The 23,145-nt window shown below is 42.4% G+C and overlaps 1 protein-coding gene across 2 annotated transcripts in view; it reads left to right on the top strand.

Annotated features, from left to right (window-relative positions):
* Nucleotides 1-11,882: 11,882 nt before the first annotated feature.
* Nucleotides 11,883-23,145, top strand: part of CHD1 (chromodomain helicase DNA binding protein 1) — a 219,189-nt gene continuing 207,926 nt past the window's right edge. For both annotated transcript variants that reach the window (XM_082243068.1, XM_082243067.1), the window contains exons 1-3: nt 11,883-12,028; nt 13,757-13,952; nt 15,510-15,623. In XM_082243068.1, coding sequence (XP_082099194.1) covers nt 11,982-12,028; nt 13,757-13,952; nt 15,510-15,623 — 357 coding nt within the window. In that variant the 5' untranslated portion in view covers nt 11,883-11,981. The remainder of the gene's footprint in view (nt 12,029-13,756; nt 13,953-15,509; nt 15,624-23,145) is intronic.

Below are 23,145 nucleotides of genomic sequence, written 5' to 3'. Positions count from 1 at the left end.
CCTCGTCACTTCCGGCCAGGAACAGCTGAGCAGCGCAGCACTGCGCATGCTCACAGCCCCGGATACCTAATGAAAGAGCTGAGGACCTGACTAGTGCGCATGCGCACTAGTAGGAAATTATCACGGTGTCCGTGAAAAAAACCTACCCACGCCACGCTTACATTAAAACAAGTGTGCTGCAATATGAGTCATCTCCGCTCCTGTCTCTGTCACTCCCCTGATCTTGGCTAGTAAATATAAAAGCGGGTCTCGGCTCCGTGATTTATGTTCTCATACACCCGCCGCCGCTTTTATATTTACTAGCCGAGATCAGGGAAGTGAGAGGGACAGGAGTGGAGATCACTCGTATTGCAGCACAGCTGTTTTAATGTAAACGCCGAATTACATACAGTGCCGTGCAACCGGAAGGGACGAGGGTAGGTTTTTCTCACGGGTAGGTAATTCTCACGGAACACCGGCAGACTTGGATAGCAGAAAAATACGGTATTTTAAAAATGACCACAATAACAATACCGTGTGTATGCGATACCGCGATATATCCCATTACCGAAAACCGGCATATCTCGAATAAGAATATAAACAATATTTCTCTATCGTTCATCGACAGACGCAGCTCCATATCTTCTTAGACCATTGGGTTATGCTCCTCCAATCAGGAATAGGACACTAGGCAAGAAAAAGCTTTACCACGCCTAGGAGGGCTGTCCCTGCAGGCATAACCCCACACACCCTGCTACAGCAGCCAGTTTGTTTCTGCCTAGTTTAGGAATAGGACCTAGTTCCCTGGTGGGACTTCAGTCTTTGCTATAATAAGTAAATTTGTTATTTTGTGATTTTATTTTCACTAGTTAGAGTTCCTGGATAGGCTGAATAAGTATACTGTGGTTCCAGTGAAAGAATTCCCCAGCCTTCGCGGACCCTGTGGATAGGCGAGTGGAGTCTCTGTTCCGCCATCTGCACTGCGCTTGCGGGTTCCATTTTGAAACCATTATTTGTTTGTCATGGTGTCAGATGGTTACTATCACAGTCCAGCTTTAAGTCGCTTATATGTGTGTGTGTATATTATACCATAGTTTGTAGATCACGTAATTTTTGCGCAAACCAATCAATATATGCTTGTTAGGGATTTTTGTTACCAAAATTATGTAGCAGAACACATATTAGCCTAAATTTAAGAAGAAATGTAATTATTTTTTTTTTTTTTTTTTATTGGATTGAAATAAATATATATTTTTTTTTTTTTTTTTGTGTGCAGCACAAAAACATAGCGGTGATCAAATACCACCAAAGGAAAGCTCTATTTGTGGGGGAATAAATTATATAAATTTAATTTGTGTACAGCGTTGCATGACCGCGCAATTGTCAAAGTAAGGCTCCTTTCACACGTTCTCTGCTAAGCGGGGATCGATCCGCCGATCCCCGCTGAGCAGGTGGATGACTGCTCCCTCTCCACACTGTGCAGAGAGGGAGGTGTCAGAGCCCCGCTGCTCTCTATGGGGAAATCGGATGAGAACGGATCGCCTGTCCGTTATCCGATCCCATCCGTCCTGGACGGATGGAAAATAGGGTTTCCATCCGTCCGGATTTCATGGACAGTATCGGATGCGGGTGTCAGCGGACATCATGTCACCGCAGACATCTGCTGCCCCATAAGAATGCATTGAGGATCCGATCAGATCCGCATAAAAAACTGACTCATCGGGTCGTTCGTGTGAAAGGGGCCTAAGACAGTGCCAAAAAGCAAGAAATGGTCTGGTCATGAAAGGGGGGAGGTTAAGTCTTCCAGGGGTCAAGTGGTTACTTTCCCTAATAGTGTTTCAGTTGCTTTATAAGTGTTTAGTAACTGATAGATTACATTGTGAAGCAGCTGCTTACATTTGAGACATTTGCATTGATCTTAAACCAGGAAACAGTTCTTTGATATTTGAATGTCATGCTCTGGCTTTCACGCTGGTGGCTCTAGTAGTTTTGAGGAATCTCTACTTATAGTACGAGTAGTGTAGTGAAGGTGTTAAAAATTTCAGAATCCTGAAACTCAGTAGTGCAATTTTTTTTTTTGTTTTTTTTTTTTTGTTTATCCAAAACTGGCATAGGTTTAGTTAACAACTTGGCGTTAGAGCTGCACTTTTTTGGATAAAATGAGAATCCCGATTTTTTTTTTTTTTTTTTCTCTCCTTAGAATAAAGATAACGATCCTCTCTCAATTCTCGGGATAACTTTTTACATTACACAAAAAAAAAATGGGCTACTGTTTTTTAAATTGATGAAAGTGTATTTTTTACCCTAAAAACTGTTTGAAAGACTTCTGCGCAAATATAGTATGACATAAAAGATTGCAACAATTGCCATTTTATTCTCTAGGGTCTCTGCTAAAAAAAAAAAAATGTTTGGGGTTTTAGCAAAAAATACTGATTTTAACTTGTGAGCAACAAGTGTCAGAAAAAGGCGTGTAGTCTTTAAGAGGTTAAAACTGCCCTCACTTACAGATGGAAGTTAATTTGTTTGATCTAAAAGAACGAAATGATACATTGTAAAACATTGTGTTTATAGTTATCTTGCAGCCTTAACAATGTTTTTTTTTTTTTTTTTTTTTTTTGACAGCTGTGAGTGAATCAAGGACATGCCATGTTTTAAGATCGTGGGGAAGGGGTTGAAAATCAAGATCACAATTTTTTCTAACGAATAATCATGCAGCTCTATTTGGCATCTGTATTGTCACTTTTTATGTTTGTGTCTCCATTTAAGTCTGTGGGGCCCAAAACTTGCATTGATGAACCTGTAGTATTTCCACCATGCACAGGTGGGAACAGGTTCCATAGCAGCACTTTCACTTACTTTTTCCAAATTACTATTATAGAGAACTATGGGTAAATGGCTAATACCTTTGAAATATATGCATATTGTTTTAAATTATCTTTGAATTCAGTTAAGTTGATCCTGTTATTCACACACCTTTTCCTGGCTGCAAAGCAGCACATCTGTCTAAAGCCTAGTACACACTATCAAACAGTTCAGGTCGGAGCTGCTCTACTAACAATCCAAGGTTAGTACAGCGATCTCCCCCCACTGAGCTATTGTGTTCTGACAGGGGAACAGCTCCCCTGCCAGAACATTCCCGTCAGCACTCTCAGCCATTGGCTGATTGGGAGTTGGTCCGCGGCTGTTTTTCCAGCATGCTTGTCCAACAGAAGCCAGACCAGCTACCATACACACAGGCCGAATGTCGGCCATTCTTTATTGAACTGGCCGATGTTGCCCGGCATTCAGGCCGCGTGTGTACTAAGCTTTAGTTAAGCAAATAACGCTTTTCTCACCAGCCTGTCTTGTGAGCAGGAAGCTCATCTGGGAAGTTGTAAGGGTAGACCAGGAGAGACCAGCGAATTTCCTGGCAATTACAGAAGTGGGTAATTTACAAGTTTGGCTGACCAGTACTGAATATCCATGCAGTATGGAGGTCACGGCTAGAGGGTATTTATTTTTAATACATTGCTTGAAGTTTGGTTTTAAAACTGAACTCTGGGCAGAAATTGCATGCTGTATGTACAGTATACTGGTGTTTTAATACCTTTAAAAAAAAAAAAAAAAATTCTTGGCTTTCTAATGCATAGTACCCTTGGAAGTAAAGAAATCCAGTCGCTTTTGTTCGGTGAGGAGCCCTCTGTTCCGCTCATATCCTGTTCATAAGATTGGTGGCTGCTGTGCCCTCTGTCCCCCTAGCCCACTGGTCTTGTACATTCCCCACCATAGTTCTTGGTAAAGCGAGCAGTGATATTACATTGCTGCTTGCTGCAGTGGGCCCCCACTGTACAGCATAATTGGGACAGACCAGGTGTCTGATTCATACTATACAAACCCACAGACTGGGCAAATCAGACCGGGAGTCTGAGGCTGTCTGATCTGCCCACTGCACCAAGAGCTTGCTTGCTGGGAATTACACACTGGCAATGTGGGCTGGACTTTGGATGTGTATGGGATGAATCAAATTCCTTGCTTGTCCATCTAACTATGACGTGTTAGTAAAACTGTACATATCATGGAAACAACTGTGTATCCAGGTGGATAATACCTTGTTTTTTTCAGGATTATACAGTGCATCCAAAAATTATTTAAAGCAGTTCCCTTTTTCCACATTTTATGTTACAACCTTTTTTCTAAAATGCATTAAAGAGGAGTTCTGCCTCCAGAAAACCTTACCTGTCCTGGAATCCTGTGATTCTCAGCACCCCAGCTGAAAGGTGCAAATATGATAAGCCGAAGTTCCACTTTTGGGTGGAACTCTGCTTTAAAGTTATTGTCTTCAAAATTTTACAAACAATACCAGATAATGAAAAGGTGAAAGAAGTTTGTTTTGAAATCTTTGCAAATTTATAAAAATAAAAAAAGGGGAAAGAAAATCACGTGCATAAGTATTCACAGCCTTTGCCCAATACCTTTTGTTGAAGCACCTTTGGCACCAATTACAGCCTCAAGTCTCTCTGATTATGATGCAACAAGCTTGGCACACTTATCTTTGCAGGCCTCTCCAGCTCTATCAGGTTGGATGGGGAGCGTCGGGTGCACATCCATTTTCAGATCTCTCCTGAGATGTTTAAACGGGTTCAAGTCTGGGCTCTGTCTGGGCCACTAGCGGACATTCAGAGTTGTTCCATAGCCACTCCTTTGTTATCTTGGCAGTGTGCTTAGGGTTGTTGTCCTGTTGGAAGATAAACCTTCACCCCAGTCTGAGGTCCAGAGCGCTCTGGAGCAAGTTTTCATGAAGGATTTCTCTGTACATTGCTGCATTCATCTTTCCCTTAATCCTGACTAGTCCCCCTGTTCCTGCCGCTGAAAAACATCCCCACAGCATGATGCTGTCACCACCATGCTTCACTGTAGGGATGGTATTGGCCAGGCAATGAGCGGTGCCTGCTTTCCTCCAGACATGATGCTTGCCTTTCTGGCCGAAGAGTTCAATCTTTGTTTCATCAGAGAATTTTGTTTCTCATGGTCTGAGAATCCTTCAGGTGCCTTTTGGCAAACTCCAGGCAGGCTGTCGTGTGCCTTTTTTACTGAGGAGTGGCTTCCATTTGGCCACTCTACAATACAAGGCTGATTGGTGGAGTGCTGCAGAGATGGTGGTTCTGGAAGGATTTTCCTCTCTCCACAGAGAAATGCTAGAGCTCTGTCAGAGTGACCATCGGTTCTTGGTCACCTCCCTGACTAAGGCCCTTCTCCCTTGATCGCTCATTTTGGCTGTGCAGCCAGGTCAAGGAAGAGTCCTGGTGGTTCCATATGTCTTACGTTTACGGATGATGGAGGCCACTGTGCTCATTGGGACCTTCAATGCTGCATACATTTTTCTGTATATATAACAAGATACAAAAAGTTTCCAAGCTCTCCTTACCGACCAGTCTACGAACAACCGAATTGACCTGTCCAACAGTATGCGTTAAAAACGGGGGTTATACATTTTTCTGTACCCTTCCCCAGATCTGTGTTGATACCATCCTGTCTTGGAGGTCTACAGACAATTCCTTGGACTTATTGGCTTGGTTTGTGCTCCGACATGCACTGTTAAGTGTGGGACCTTATATAGACTGGTGTTTGCCTTTCTAAATCATGTCCAGTCAACAGAATTTACCACAGGTGGACTCCAATGAAGTTGTAGAAACATCTCAAGGATAATCGGGGGAAACAGGATGCACCTGAGCTCAACTTTGAGTGTCATAGCAAAAGCTGTGAATACCTATGTACTTGTGATTTTTATTTTTTTAAATCCAGTTGGAATGATTTCAAACCAACTTCTTTCACGTTGTCATTTTGGGGTATTGTTTGTAGAATTTTAAGGAAAATATTGAATTTAATCCATTTTGCAATAACGCTGTAACATAACAATGTTTGTTTTTTTTTTTTTATCCTACCTAGAACACTAATCCAAATGTAAATTGTTTGCTTAGTTTTTTTATTTATATATTAATCCTAGACAAAATATAAGGACCCTAATGTAAACCCTAACGATTACCCTGGCACTAAACTAGATCAAGCTATTTTTTTCCTTAATTTTTAACCTTTTTTTTTATTCTATTTTTTTTTTTTTACACACTTTTTTGCTTGTTTATATTTTTCTCCCCTGCACGGAGAGAAAGATGCTAAGATGCAATGTATCTTTCTCTTCAGTAGAGAAAGAAAACAAAGGCTGCACAGTGACTGATCACTGCGATAGCCAATCAGAGGTTATAACAGTGATCAGATGACTGGGAACTGGCAGTCCTGACTGTTGGTACAAGACTCGGGACTCTTGGTGAGTGCCCGGTCTCTGTGCTGGGAGCTTGCTGTGCGGAATGCAGTCTCACAGAGCCACTTTCGTGAGGCCCCATATGTGTCGATGGGAAGAGGTTCATTTTTATTTGCACCTGGAGATTTTGACAGTAACACACGTCCATCCCCTCGTTGCACTGTTTCTATGGAGGAGTAGCGACGTGGACCTAGCCTGCTATTCTGATTTGGACAGCAAACACCACCTCCTTTTCTAATCTCTATTACATTGAGTGGTGAGGTGGGGGGGGGGGGGGCACATGTTGTAATAAAGGTAATTTTGGCTATAATCTTGCCACCATGTGACCTGGATCTGATAATCGATCACTTATACCACACGTTGGGTGGGTTTAAAGAGTTTGAGAACACTGTCAGAAAGAAGACACTGAACATAAAGGAAATAAAGAAAATGGCTATTACACTATGGTGTCTAGAGGGGTAGGGAGACTTTCTTTTAAAGCGGAGCTCCACCCAATTAAAGAATCTCTGCTTGTTTGCTGTTACATGTGGCTCCTTTGTGGGGGGAGCAGTTACCTGTTTTTGACAGGCAGGGACCCACCCCCACTTCCAGGTGACCTTGCCGTGGTGAGGTTCCCTAGGAGTTTTTTAGCCAACCTGCTCCCTGCCGGGCCATTCACAAAGAGCAGGGCCCTTCGCGCGTGTGCAGCGGGGGGCCAGCTGTGAAGCCCCAAGGCTTCACTGCTTGTTTCTCCTACAAGGAATGGCGTTGCAACACCTGAGAGCCGATTGAAAAATCAGTTGGGGTGCTGACATTGCAGGATCCCTAGACATGTAAGTGCTCTAATAACCATTTTGTGCATGCACTATAGCCGAAAGATTGCTACATTGCAGGCTTAAAATGCCGGGGGGGGGGGGGGGGCGTACATAGATGTCCCCCATTCTTGCGCCGCCTGCATGCCCCTTGTGACTTAGCTGATCACAGAGCAGAGGTCAATAAAAGCGGGCCCTTTGCCGCATGATCAGCCGTCAGCCAATGACAGCTGATCACGGAAGTAAACAAGCTGGTTCCTCGCTTTTTTTTTTTTTTTTTATCTTCACGCTGTCAGTGTGAAGAAAAGAAGCAAGCCATTAACCGGCTTCTGTTGGAGGGACATCAGTCCCCTTAGTGCCACAGAGTGTTGCAAATCAGTGGCCTTCGGTACTGCTAATCAGTGCTGTCAATCAGTGCCCATCAGTGCAGCCTCATCAGTTCCACCTCATCAGTGAAGGACAAACATTACCTGCCTGCAAAATTGGCAAAAACAAGATATGAAAATTGGGGCGGGGGGTGGGGTATGTTTTTTTGTGATTTTGTATGAAAAAAAAATTGAATTTGGATACAGGCGGTCCCCGGGTTACAAACAAGATAGGGATTGTTCTTAAGTCAAATTTGTTTGCAAGTCAGAACAGGTACATTTTTTAAGTGTAGCCCCAGCCAAAAGAATAATTAAGTTTTTTTTTTTTTTGGATAACATAGGGAAGGGTTACCACCCCTGTATCATTTGTTTTGCTGTCTGTGCCCCTGTTCAGAAGATTTCACCTCACTTTCTGTCCCTATGACAACTGGATTTTGAAAATTTTGAGTTGTTGTGGAAACAAGGATTAGGGATAAAACTTCAGTGGAGACACCTTTTTCCCATGAAAACTTTTACAGGAGTGATTTCCCTTCCTAGAAGTAGATTTTTCCTCACTTCCTGTTGTCTTCCCTCCGTTTTTAAGTAGGAGTCGTTTTTGTAACTCTGGGACCGCCTGTACAGTGTTGCATGACTGCGCAATTGTAATTCAAAGTGGTGCGAGCGTTGAAAGCTGAAAAATAGGGCTGGAAGGGGGTATAAGTGGTTAAGTCGGCTGCTACAGTATGCTGACTTTTACGTTTTGGTGCGGGGGCTGGGGCTCCACTTTAAAAGATTTTTTGCAGATTTTTTTATGTTGCAAGTAAAAAACTAAGTTGCATAGTTTGATGACGCTCCTGTCAAGTTATAGAAACACTACAGCATTCATTTAAGTCACTTTGTTTGGAATATAAAATTTGCAAAAAAAGACTGTCCTTGCAAGAGAGTAAATGCCTCTCCTGCTGTTATTGCTCTGGTAAAGAAAAATCTTCTAAAATCTGTTCAGAATCGGAAACTTCAGGAATGTTGAGCTTCTGGTCTCCGCTGTGATTTTTGGTTGCTTCTGCGCACCTTCAAAACGGCACTGTGTGCTATAGTGATGTGAAGGTCAGTGAATCTCATTTTCTAAAGGTCCTAAAAATTGTTTTAAAAATGACTTCACCCCAATGTAACCATTTAGCAACAGTCCTCCCTTAAATCGCTCCACAGAGCAGGAAATTCTATGCAGAAGACTCCCATGACCTTTTGCTTGCGCTGCTACAGGGCTACAGTGACATTGTAGAATCCATGGATAGTAAGTGGTGATGGTGTTTTCAGCTGGTTGGACATCTGTTCCTTTTGGAAATCCATTTGCCTCTGCAATATGCAGTTGTTTTACAACCATGTCTGCTTTCTTAAAAGAGATGTGCGGGCTTTCAAAAAAACAACAATCATACCCCCCTAGGTGGATGTTTTGCTCCGATGCTGCATCTATCCCCTACTGCATCGAAGACCAAGAACTGAGCGATCAAGGACTGCTGATTGCTTGGTTCCCGGTGTTTGAGTGAGCAGAGAGCCGATGACTGCCAGTCACAGGCTCTGCTAATGAATGTATCAGTTAAGTCAGTTTTTATAGAACAGTTTCCTGAGTTGACATGACATACCTTTTTGTTTGCTGGTCTTTTAGGCTGGGTTCACAATAGCTGCGGCCGTGGCTTGCAGCAGGGGTTCTGGTGCGCCCCTGTTCTCAGTTTCAGGTGCGTATCGGGCCTGCATTTTTGCCTGAATTTGGACCTGAAACTGAAACAAAGACGCACAAGACCACTTTCCAGTGTGGGCTGCAGCCGCTCTGAAGGTGTGAGAGCTGGCCAGAGTCTTCTGACATGGGAATTGGATGTGGAGAAACCCGCATCCAATTCGCATAATTTTGAACCCAGCCTTAATCTTACCTGTTTGATCCCATCTGGAGGTTTCCAAATCGTCTCCTCCAGAAATATTGTGAAATACCGATATCTGACTGGCTGATCTATTGACTACATTGGATAGTGTTGAGTGTGTCTTTCTTGACCCCACGTTTTTTTTTCTTGACTCAAGGTATTGGCTTCCAAACTCTGACATCTGATGGTTCTCCTTTCTTCCGTTCAAGGAAGTATCCATAGCAAATAATTTGTATACATTTCCCTGGAAAGTGGGGAATAGTGCATGTCCTCAGGCCTTTGTCGGACTGCGCTATTGGAAGATACTGTAGATCCTCTTCAGTATATAAACTGCAATTTTTTGAGCCTCTTCCCAATTTCTATCATTCGAATATTACTGCTCTTTGTGCTAGGATTTCAGCCAATCGTCGTTCTGAGGATTCTTCCTTTGCAGAGCTAAGTTTTTTTTTTTTTTATGATTCTTAGAATCATCTGGCATATTTGGCCCATCATTTTTCAGGTAGCGGCTTCTACAAAACTCATCTCTGGTCTGAATTGTATATCTTTACCAGAACGGTTGGCGATTTGATTTGTGTGTTATGTGACACCTTTTTCAGAATCAGTTGAATATTTATTAAATGTGGTATTCTTGTAAACGTATTGTGTTTTTACATTTTTCAGAAGATTGTAGAATCAGCTGTTTGCACACATCTGACAGATATTTAGTCAGTTTATGACAAAATTTTCTGGTTTCCAGGTGTTGGTATTTCATCCAAGCTGGCATTGTAAACACTCTAATCTTGAACTCTTTGGTTCTCGGTTCATAAAAGTGATTCCAAAGCCTAAACATTTTTTACCTTGGAATACATTCCTTGCATTAAGGTAAAAAATGTTTAGGCATCAGTATTACCCTTCACCCTATCTGTGCAGCACACATGTCCTTTGAATTGCTAAATACTATGGGGGAGGCATATAAGATATTGATTGATGGTAGACTGTGACAGTGTGAACAAAGTTAAAGCTATTGTCAGCCAACTTAACTCGGATTCCTAGTCCAGATGACCTCTGCTGCTATAGAGCATATCTTTGCAGAGTACCAGAAACGTCTCCCTCAGGTCTTTCCTTAACCGGTTGCCGACCGCCGCACGACTATTTTTACTCGTCAAAAAAAAAAAACAACAAAAATGACAATCTTTCCCTTAGTTAGTAAACGCAATAACTTTTGCGCAAACCAATCAAAATATGCTTATTGTGATTTTTTTTTTTTTTACCAAACATAGGTAGCAGAAAACAAATTGGCCAAAAATTAAAACAAAATTAGATTTTTACATTTTTTTTTTTTTTTTTTTTGGGGAATTTCATATAAAATGTGAAAAATATTGTTATTTTTGCAAAATTGTCGCTCTTTTTTTGATTATAGCGCATGATCAAAAAATCGCACAGGTGATCAAATACCACCAAAAGAAAGCTCTGTTTGTGGGAAAAAAAGGACGTCAAATTAGTTTAGGTACAGCATCACACGACCGCGCAAATGTCTGTTAAAGTCACGCAGTGCCGAATCGCAAAATACCCCCTGGTAAGGAATGGGGTAAAATCTTCCGGGGCTTAAGTGGTTAAGTTCACCTTTACAGAAAATCTGTAAGGTGAACTTACACTTGACCCCCACCCCGCTGTCAGGCACTGGGATGCCGCTTTACCAGTCTAGGGATTTTAAGAAATACTCCTGTCTTTCTCTCCTCTCCTCCAGTGCTAACAAGATGGGCTAGGCGAATTCTGATGATCATGTGACGGTGCTGACCAATTAGAATGCCTCCTATCCGTACACGCTGAGAGGTACAGATGGGGAGAGTAAGCCATGGGGATTTCAAATCCCTGGTCCTGTGAAGTGGTGCCTGCAAAAAAAAAGTGCATTATTTATTTTTGTAAAGGTGAAGGCTACATGTACACGGGACGTTTTAAAAAGTCCTTTGAACGCTGGAATTTAACAGCTATGTAAAGGACATTTAAAATGTCGTGTCGCGTTTGCAGCCGCGTATAGCGGCATTTATGGGGTGTTTGCGCTCAGACATGTTTTTAGAGGTCAAAAAATCATTCCCCTTTAAACAGGAAAAACGCAAGCGCTAAACGCGGGTGATGGCGTTCGGTCGCGTTTGAAACGCCGGTAAACACACGTTCTGAACATCCTGAATGCAAATAATTGCTTTCCAAAAAAAGACACTGAACTCAACTGCCTCTAAATGACTGTAAACGACCCAGTGTACATGGACAGATAAGATAACAGGAGAGGGTTCAGGGGCAGCGCCCAACTGCTCCTAAACGTCCGTTTACAAGTAGCAGTGTACATGAGGCCTTATCCTTTAATTGCTGTTTTCCTCGATGACCTGCTAAGCATCAGATCTCATTTCTCAATCAGTGTGTCAATACGGAGTCATGAGAAATTGTTTGTAAAGCTGCATCTAGCACAACCCTTTCGTTCCCTAGGTGTGAAATTGCTGAAAGTTGTTAAAGTGTTACATTGTGATCAATGCAACAGAAAATAATTGTAATATTCTTTTTTTACAGGTTTTTTGGAAATTTGTCACTCTTGCAATTTTTTTCGTTTTAAAGAGCAAGCGTCTTAATGATCAAGTATTAACTTCTGGATTTGTACATATTTCTTTTAACCTGTGAATATTTAACAATGAACGGGCACAGCGATGAAGAAAGTAATAGCAGTGGAAATTCAAGGTATGGATTTTTTTCCCCCCCTCTTTAAAATAGATCTATAGGAAATGGGATAGATTCACATTTGAAATACAAATGTATACACCTTGTTGAACAGATGTTAGACTTCTGTTCATTCTGTGTTGTGACATTCTGTGTTGTGACCTGGGCACCTTGCCAGATAATATAGCCACATCCCTGGACAAGGTTCCTCCCCAGCTCGTGGTTGGGCAGTGGCAGGATTTCAGCTAGCTGACAGTTATCCCTTTGCTCTCTCCTCCTGTCAGCATGTTCCCATTGCTAGAATATCACTCTGGAATGCAGCAGGATCTGATTGCCTCTGAGTGATCCTCTTGCAGTCTGAGATCACTGTGCAGGGAAATCTACAGACTGACTGACTGCACTGGCTATTTTTTGGAAGAAAATAGAAGGCTATTTTTTTTTTTTTTTTGTTTAATGCTTAATGATATTAAAGGTGAACTCCAGTCTTAGAGAATTTAAAGGCAGCATGCTCGCTAAGCAGGTCCATTTTTTTTTTTTTTTTTCCAAGTCAGACCGATATTTCTTTATTGTAACAGCTGGCCATATTTTTTATCTTTTTTTTTTTTATTGCGTTGGCCTCCCTCTCAAAGTTACTGAAAAAAAAAACAGCCACAAATCGGACTGAAACCCGCCTTAAGGGCGTGTTTACTCTGCAATTCTCATGTTCAGTTTGCGTTCCTGCATATGCGTCTTCATTGGTTTGTAATCCCATTTACTGCAATGAGTTTTAGGCATTATTTATGATTTTTTTTTTTTCTAAGTTGCAGTTACATGTTTTTGATGGGTTCACATCTCTTCTAATATGTTTGTGTAAAAAAAAAAAAAAAAAAATGCCGCTTGCTCATTAAAATTCATTTTTCCTGCATATGCCTATAAACATTTATTTGACTGCATCTTGTGTTAATGAGTCCTGAAAGTTTATCATTGGTGATGCAAGAGCAGAGAGACTTAGACCCCGTTCACACTGGGGCGACGCTACTTGCCGGGGCGACCTCACAGGTCGCGGTGTGCTGCTCGCACCGCGACCTTGGAGCGGCCGGCACGGACTTCATATCATTGAAGTCAATGCAGGTTGCCCCAAAGAAGCTCCGGACCCTTTTTCTAAGTCGGAGCGACTTGTGTCGCTCCTATTAGAACGGGTCCTGTGCTAATCTATGGCAGGCGACCTACGATGACCTGTCAGGCGACCAAGTCGCCTGACAGGTCGCCCCAGTGTGAACGGGGTCTTAAAGCAGTTGTCCAGTCAATTGTTAAAAAATTAAGTCAGCAGCTACAAAAACTGTTCTTGCTGACTTTTGACCCTTTCTCTGCCAGGTCCGTACGTCATATGGACCTGACAGGTGGGGGTTTCGCACACAATACAATGGCTGTAGCAAATTAATTGCAAAAAAGTTACATCCAAGCACATTGAGTCAGTTTTCTTACTTGTTACTGTTTGTATAGGATTGAATTAGTAGCTCACTGAATGCTTTCACTTTGTATGACATGGCTCGTATAAGGAAATCCTTTATATCTACCTACAGTTCTGCTTCAAATAAATGTAAGCATGATACATACAACCATTTACGGCATACTAAAATGTTACTGGTTTAAATTGCATAGCAACATGTTTTGACATGCTGTCATTGTTCCTAAAATTTAAAACCAAATTTATTGCATTGTTAGGAATAACAACCTTTCCATTTTTTATTTGTCTGTATTTTTCTGCAGTAGCCGATCAGATGATGAATCTGGTTCTGGCTCAGGGTCCTCATCTGGCAGCAGCAGCGATGGAAGCAGTAGCCAGTCTGGGAGCAGTGACTCAGATAGTGGTTCGGAATCTGGAAGCCAGTCCGACTCTGAATCGGACAGCTCAGAGCAAAAGCCAACTATCCAGTCAAAGCCACCAAGGATGGATGGGGCTGAGGTAATGTGCCATTTATAAAATAGACACTAAAGTTTGTAAAAGACCTCATTCACGCAGGTGCTTGGTAGCTTCTGTGTTCTGAGACCTAAAATCCTGGATGTACTACATACAGCTGCCAAGCAAATGGTTGTACACTTGTGTGCTTGGTTAAATGCCAGTGGCTTCTGCATCAGTGTTTACATGTGCATTCACATACGGGGCTTCTCCCAGAACACATCACCCACATATAGAAATTCACTTTTATTGGCCGCTTTTCACAGAACGTATGGCGCATGGGAAGTGCTGGGAATTTTACACCTCAGCACATAGCAGCTGTTAAGTGTCTTTGTGTATGAGGCCTAACGCTTCAGATGGAACATATGGCAGTAATCTGTAGAGTAGTAAATTTTTGCCATGCAGTTCAACAATTACTTGCGGTTGATCAAATTCTCTTGATTTATACGGTCATTGACTTTTGACTGACAGGATTGTTCTGTAATAAATCCACTATAAATGAATGTAAAGGGGCTTACAGCCAAACTGCAATGAACCAATGTTTCAAAATGTCTAAGCTGCATAAAATGTCAAGTAACAAGTGTTTTGAGGTCAGATATATACCACAAAGGTACTAATCTGTAAAAATGACCTGTGTGGCTGAGCTTATTTGATGCGAGATGCTTACACTGTATTTTTGTGTATGTAAAATACTTGCACGTCTCATAAGATCTCTTGCAGAGCTCTGAGCTTTTGCTGTAACCCAAAATGCTGAGATATCAGTGTCACCTTTTATTAGTAAGTCTGCACTTGCACCAGAGCAGCTACCTAATAGTTCATCAATGTGATGGGTGGCCTCACTGACCAATCGAGAGGCCTGAAAAGTTCCAGGGGATTAAACTGTATTGTTGATGTTGGCATTTGCATAATGGGGCATTTGGATTTTTGGGTTCCCAAGATACCCTGGAAGAGGTGATTTATGGTTATTACGATGTGTCTACACGTTCATTCTAATGCTCCCGTGCAGAAATAAGAACCATTACACTAAAATTGTGTATCTAGTATTTTATTGCTTCGACTATTATAGGTGTTTTTAATACACTTATGTTAAAATACGCTACCTTTTCAGGGAGACATTCTGTTAACTTCAAAAACAGCATGTCTTAATGCCAGAAAGCTTTGTTTTATATTGTCTGAACAGTCTTGACACATGTCAAGCTAGATACTGCATATCACACGGTATTGACACATCACCCACTATTAATAGGATGAGCTTATCTCTAAAGGGGGGCAAAGTTTTTCTGAGGTGTTGGATGGCTTTCTCCTACAACATTTTAATTTGACCTTGTGTTCAATATGTTCATCCTGTCTGAAAATCCATATCTCATTCTGTCACACTGTATTGTCTTGGCCCATGTGGGTATATTCATGTATTATAATTAATCACGCAGGTGTTTGTACTAAACTAAGGCTATATAATTATATATGCTTTATGAAGGGGTTTCCATGACCAAAATAATGCATGAATCTTGAGGTTTATGTGAATCATTCCTAATACCCTTATAATTTACCTCTTCTTTACAGTTCTGGAAATCAAATCCCAGTATTCTTGCTGTGCAGAAATCAGCGATGTTAAGAAAACAACAGCAACAACTACAGCAGAAACCACCAGCATCTTCAAACAGTGGCTCAGAAGAGGTGTGTTTGAATTTTGCCATTCATGTTTGTATATTTAAATTAGCTGCATATATGCACTCACTGGCCATTTAGGTACATCTTTTCAATTGCTTGAGAACACAAATTGTTAATCAGCCAATCACATGGCAGCAACTCAATGCATTGAGGCATCTGGAATTGGTGAAAACGACTTGAAGTTCAAACCGTGCATCAAAATGGCGAAGAAAGGGGATTTAAGGGAACATGGCATGGGTTGGTGTATTTCAAAAACTGCTGATATACTGGGAATTTCCATGCAGAACCATCTCTAGGATTTACAGAGAATGGTCTAAAAAAGAGAAAATATCCAGTGAGCAGCGTTTGTGACCAAAAAAGCCTTTTTGATGTCATATAAATGGGCAGATTGGTTTGAGATCATAGAAAGGCAACAGTAGCTCAAATAACCACTTGTTTTAACCAAGGTATGCAGAATACCATCTCTGAAAGCAAAACACATCAAACCTTGAAGCAGAAGACCACACCGGGTGCCAATCCTGTCAGCTAAGAACGGGAAACGGTTCTTTGTAGGACTGTGTAGACTCTGTAGGAAACAGTCTACAATTAGCACAGGTTCACCAAAATAGGACAATAGAAGATCAGAATAACATTGCCTGGTCTGAGTCTCAATTTCAGCTGCAACGTACAGAGACGGTAGGGTCAGAATTTGGAGTAAACATATAAGCATGGATCCATCCTGCCTTGTATCAAGAGTTCAGGCTGGGGGTGTGGGGGTGGTGTAATGGTGTAGGGGATATTTTCTTGGCCTACTTAGTACTAACTGAACATCATATCAGAGTATTGTTGCTGACCATGTCCATATCCTATAACTACATTGTACCCATCTTCTGATGGCTACTTCCAGCAAGCTAATGCAGCATGTCACAAAGCTCAAATCAACTCAAACTGAATTTTTGAACATAACCATGAATTCGCTGTACTCCAATGGCCCCCACAGTCACCAAATCTCAATCCAGTAGAGCGCCTCTCGGATGTGGTGGAACGGGAGATTCACATCATGGATGTGCAGCCGACAAATCTGCAGCAACTGCGTGATGCTATCATGTCAATATGGACCAAAATCTGACAAATGTTTGCAACACCTTGCTGAGTCTATGCCACGAAGAATTAAGGCAGTTTTGAAAGCAAAAGGGGGTCAAACCCAGTCCTAAAAACGTTTACCTTAAAAAGTGGCAGGGGAGTGTAGTTGGTTTAAAAGGTTTAACCCCCTTAATAACCAGGCCATTTTTTGCGATACGGCACTGCGTTAGTTTAACTGACAATTGTTCGGTCGTACGATGCTGTACCCAAATAAAATTGATTTCTTTTTTTTTATCACACAAGTAGAGCTTTCTTTTGGTGGCATTTGATCACCCCTGCGATTTTACTTTCTGCTATTAAACATTCCCAATAAGAAAAAAATTAAAACTCATTTTTTCATCGTTTTAGGCCAGTTTGTATTCTGCTACATATTTTTGGTAAAAAAATTCAGAGAAGTGTGTATTGATTGGTTTGCGCAAAAGTTTTCGCGTCTATAAACTAGGGGAAAGATTTTGGCATTTTTTTTTATTTATTTATTTTTACTAGTAATGGTGGTGATCAGTGATTTTTTTTAGCGGGACTGTGACATTGCGGCGGACAGATCGGACCCCTCACTGACCTTTTTGACACTTTTGGGGGGACCAGTGACATTACTACAGTAATCAGTGCTAAAAATATGCACTGTTACTGTACTGACACTGGTAGGGAAGGGGTTAACACCAGGGGCGATCAAAGGGTTAAATGTATGCCTGGGGGTGCTTTCTAACTGTGTGGGGGATGGGCTCACTGGATGAACACAGAGACCTGTGTTCCTAAATAGGTGGAACACAGGATCCCTGTGTTCATCACTGGTAGAACCGCAGTCTGCCGTGTTCTGTCTCCATGGGGAGCGATCGTGGGTGCCCGGCGGACATCCCAGCCACCGAACCCGCTGATTCGCTCCCCATCTAGCCATTCGCCGCATTTGAGCGCGCCCACACTAACTGCTACGTAAAGTGACGTACATGTATGCCGTTTCGCATAACAGAGCTGACCTGCCACTGTAAAACTATGGTGGCTGGTTGGCAAGTGGTTAAAGGGTTGGTCCACATGAAACTGACTGCCTTCTAATATTTCTGTGCGCTCTCATTGTCCTGATGAGGAAAGTTGCATTGTCTGCACCCCATTCGAAGTAGTTTACTCTTAAGGAAGATTTTGCCAAAACTAAAATTACTATTGCTTGTGATTAGGGATCGACCGGTATCGGTTTTTCGTTGCTGATACCGATAATCATCTGATTTGTGCATTAATGCATAATAAACTGCTGCAATAGTGCACTCGCTCACTGCAATAATTTTAAATCACTACTGCAGTGCACTCAGTGCAAAACTGCTAGAAAGAAAGCTAGACAACAGCTACACAGTGGATTGGACTGGAGTCAGTGGACTATCTCTGCAGTAGGGCCTTTAATGCAACTACTGCAGTCAGTGCAACACTGCTAGAAAAAAAGATAGACAGTGGATTGGAGTTGACACTACTACTCTTTTTTTCAATACTCTTTTCAATACTCCCAGTTAAGTAGAACAACGTTATACTGCAGAAAGCAGAACATTTCAGCATGTCCATGGTCACCTGTTAGTGCCGGTTCACACTTCCGCGTTTGCGGAGATCGCATGTAATTCGGAGCGCACTGCTCCTAATTACATGCGATCGGATGTGCGGATGCGAGTTCAGCCATACACTTTGTATGGCTGAATTCGCACTGTATCCGCACCAAACACGCACATGAGGCTTTTTTTGAGCCGCAGTAGAATCGGATCGCATAGTGGTTCACACTTGTGCGATCCGATTCTGTGCATACTTACAGATCGCACTGCGATATGCGATCGCAACTGGGGGTGTCGTTAACTTTTAATTAACACTCCCTGCATATCGCATATGGCAGTGTGAACTGCCAGATGTGCGGATGCAATTCGGGAACACGCTGCATATTCGCAGCGTTCCCGCATCGCAGAAGTATGAACCGGCACTTAAAGGGCTTCTGTTTTGTTTATATTATGCTGCCACTTCATAAACATGCTCAGGAGAAGAGGAGGACAGAGAAGCAGAGAGAGAGAGAGAGGTATCTTCTAGCATGGGAAGTAAGTCTTTTGTAGTGTGCCTCATTTTCTTTCCAACACTGAAGAGGATGACTACTGTCAATTACTGGTTCCTTCAAATAGAGGTGAAGTTCGTCATCTAGGCTCATTATTGCAGATTCAGAAGAAATTGAATCCTCCGAATGAGGCCCCAATAAAACACTGCATCAACGTCCTGATCAATTCGACCATGATGAAGATTCTCTTCTGTTCGTTGACATATTTTTGGACATTTTTCTGTTTTTGCAGCATGCTCTCTATCATATTATAAAAATAGTGTTCTGGACTTGCCTTTTAGGCAGGAACCTCCTGCACCTCCTGTTGAATATCTTCTGTCAGCCATTGTTTTGCCTTTGCCAATACATCAGAAGAGAAAGCATGGTTCTTGTATCGAGGATTCAAAAGACTTGAAAGAACAACATTTTTAATCTCTTCATGCTTCTCAAAATATATATCTATCAATCAAAGCTCTTTGGCTTGACAGACCATCATTTGAAAGTTGGAGGGTGTTGTGTGCCATGACACTGAGGTATGACATATCAGCAAGCCTCATTCCTTTCTGGATGTTTGCTCCACTGCTTTGAAGTAGCACAAGCATCACTTTGTCTTTGTTTATTCCCCAGTCTTCAAGCATGCCTAGAAACATTTCTCTACTGTACTCAGTGTTGGATCCTTGCATCACTTTTGTATTCCAACACCAATTTCCCCTTTGTCCATCCGCTGTCAATGAAGTGGCATGTAGGAATCATTAGTGACTGTTTGTCCTTACCAGCAGTCAGTCATGAATGAGAGTGAGTTGCCAGCATTCTCTGGTTGCAGCATAGCCTTTACTTTGTCAACGACCTTTTGGTGAATCTTTCCCAGCATTCGGTTCGATAATACTTCTCAATCTTCAGCGTGTAGCTTGGTTCAAGGAAGAACATTAACCGCTTAAATCCCGAGTCAGACACCATTGTAAGTGGCTGGTTATCAGTGACAATCATCTCTGTGATTACTCTGTCCAGCAGTTGGGATCTTCCATCTGAATCTAGACAGTGACACCTGTTTTTTTTCATAAACATATCTGTTATTGTTGCCTGGGATAGTTGAGGAGGTATTTCAAAATCACCTTGATGTTCATTTTGTTTTTTCTGTACTGTATGATATAATTCAATATGATGAACTCTTAGATAGGCCCAAAGATTTGACGTATTTTTGCAGTTACTGATCCCATGCTTATATTGTTTGTGCATGTGTTGCACACTGCTGCTTTTCCTGGAGAAGGTTGATACGAGAAAGCGTGGGTGGCTTGCTGGCACCCTGTTGTGAGTTGGTGGCTGACGCCTGGCAGTGTGGGTGGCTTGCTGGCACCCTGTTGTGAGTTGGTGGCTGACGCCTGGCAGTGTGGGTGGCTTGCTGGCACCCTGTTGTGGGTTGGTGGCTGATGCTTGGCAGTGTGGGTGGCTTGATGGCACCCTGTTGTGGGTTAATGGCTGATGCCTGGCAGTGTGGGTGGCTTGCTGAGTTGCTGGCACCCTTGTGGTTCAGTGGCTGAATCCTGGCAGTGTGGGTGGATTGCTTGCTGGCACCCTGTTGTGGGGTGGCTGGCTGCTGTCACCCTGTTGTGAGTCGGTGGCTGACGCCTGGCATTGTGGGTGGCTTGCTGAGTTGCTGTCGCCCTGTTGTGGGTCGGTGGCTGACACCTGGCAGTGTGGGTCGGTGGCTGACACCTGGCAGTGTGGGTCGGTGGCTGACACCTGGCAGTGTGGGTCGGTGGCTGACACCTGGCAGTGTGGCTGGCTTGGTGTCACCCTGTTGTGGGTGGCTGGCTTGGTGTCACCCTGTTGTGGGTGGCTGGCTTGGGGTCACCCTGTTGTGGGTGGCTGGCTTGGGGTCACCCTGTTGTGGGTGGCTGGCTTGGGGTCACTCACCCTGGCCTGAGGTGGGTGGCTGAGGCCAGGGCCTGTGGGTGGATGGCTGGCACAGTGAGCACCGTGACCGGACTGCACTTTTTTTTTTTTTTTTTTGCACTTACATGCGTTTGCAGCACAAAACTCTTGTGAATAAACTTGTGTTTTTTTAAACGCACATGAAAGCGCTGTAGTAAACTAGAGCTAGGCTCAGAGAAATATATTCCTTTTTAATCACTGAAACAATTAAACAAGAAAGAAATGACATTTCTTAGGGGCTTTAAATATGTCAACAGAACACCTCCAGGTTACCACATTGCATTGCCATTACTGCGGTTACAGATTGGAATGGAATGTACATTAAATTACAAATGGCTGTTTAACAATTTTACATACTCCTATTTTTTTTTTGATAGTTTTGAGTTTTTCTTTAAAGTGTTAGTAAACCCACAAATGTAAAATCAGTCTGTATATGCAGTAAAGCATGCTTGTTATGCTCACTGTGGAACCTAAGGGGTTAATCCTCCGCATTGTGTAAAAAAGCTGTTTGATCCTGTCTTCTATGATCCTCCCCTCCCTCCACTGACTCCTAATAATTTCCTGATAAGAGTCTATGGAGTCGGGCTGCAGATGCTCAGTTTAGTGAGAGTTGCTAGAGAAGTGTTTTTTTTTTTTTTTTTTTTTTTACTTTTTTTGGGAGGATGCATGTGATGAGCACAGGGTCAATCGGCACTGTCCAGACAGAGGGTCAGGGGTCCTGCAGTCTCAAAGGTCAGTCAGAAAACTCCTTCCACAAGCTTTAACCAGTGCTTGGTTGGACACTGATAGGACAAGAGTGCTCTAACCGCTAATGAGAAAAGGTATTTTGCAGTTTAAACGATAGTCGATATATCGACTATCGTTCTGTGGCCGTAGGCGATATTCATATCGCCGAGGTCACGATATTTGCATAGGCAGGGGAAGGGACTCGGAGGACTCAGTCACATACTTTGTATTAGGCAGGGAGAAGTCGGGTTGCTTCAGCGGTGAGCATACACTGACACAGCTAACCAATCACGCGTGCCTGCACACCTGATTGGTTCCGCTGTGCCGCTACTCACGGCGTGATTGGCTCCCTGAATGTGCCATTGAGAAAACTAGGGCGGAGAGTGAGACTCACTGAACGTGTGGGGCTGGCTGCAGTGCACGAGTGAGTAAATGTATGCGGCTGTGCTGTGATCCTTTCCACCGCTCCAGCCTCCTACAACCCCCACTGTCTAATCTGATCGAGCCCACACTGTCACTAATTGATTTTACCATATTAACCCTGACCTGCCCAGTATCTGCAATTAAAATTTAGAAGGCTGCCTGCATGCTTCCTGATTTCCATTCCCAGCATCCTTCCCAATCCCTACAGTGTCAGTAACATTAACCCTATGGTACAAGGCTGCAGTGTGCACTGAATCCCATTCCCTACAGTAACATACATTAACCCTGTATGGTCAGAAAGGCTGGATTGACGGGTCCCTCAATATCGCAATATATATCGTTGAAAAAAAAATATCGCAATATTTTTTTTTCCAATATCGTGCAGGCCTAGTTTATATTTACTAATATAATTGCATTTCCATTTTCTGTGTATTGTGGAAGGCTAGATATTGTAGATGCAGGGTTCTGGGTTTAGTAACACTTTCAATACATTGTCAAAGTCTTGGAGTTTTGTATCCGTGTCTGAAACTGTAACCAAAATACACAGACGTTAGGTAGCACTGCACATCCCCATACCTGTAGTGATTCAAATAAGATGAATATGTAACAAATTCTAAATGACCTTAATTAACAATGACACCCAGGGAAGCAGGCATTCAGCTGGATCTGTGTCCTGTCGGCTGCATTGGAGACCAGAGGAGAGATGTGGGGTCTAACCCCAGATCTCTCTGTAAAGATGTCCGGTCTCTGCCCATGCTGTCGCAAGGAATGTTGTTAATCCCTTGTGATGGCAAAAAAGTTAATACAAAAATAAGAGAGACCCTGTTATTAAAAAAAAAAAAAAAAAAAAGTGTTAAGTGCCCCCATCCCCTTGTGCTTAATTGCAAATGTAAAAGGCATATGCTTTCTCCTGCAAGCATATGTAAACAGTGATCGCACAACACTCATGTGAGAAATTGTTGCAAACGTCAGAGCGAGAGCAATAATTCTGGCACCAGACCGGTTTATCTCTAAACTGGTAACCTGTAAAGGCATGTAAACTGGCCTATTGAGAATTTTAAGTACCGTAGTTTGCTGCCATTCCACGGGTGGACGCAATTTTTAAGCGTGACCAGTATTTAGTAAACGCAGCATCTTTTATATTTTTCATAAAAGTTAGGTATTCTATTGTGTTTTTGTACACTCAAATTCATTAGTGTGTGTTTTTCCCAAAAAAAAAATTGCAACACCTATCATTTTATTCTATAGGGCCTTTGCTAAAAAAAAAAAAAA

This window comes from Pelophylax lessonae (assembly GCF_965119305.1).
Source record: "Pelophylax lessonae genome assembly, chromosome: 1".
In the NCBI taxonomy this organism is placed as follows: Eukaryota; Metazoa; Chordata; class Amphibia; order Anura; family Ranidae; genus Pelophylax; species Pelophylax lessonae.
Note: the sequence above shows the minus strand (reverse complement) of the source record. Positions and strands in the feature narration are given on the sequence as shown.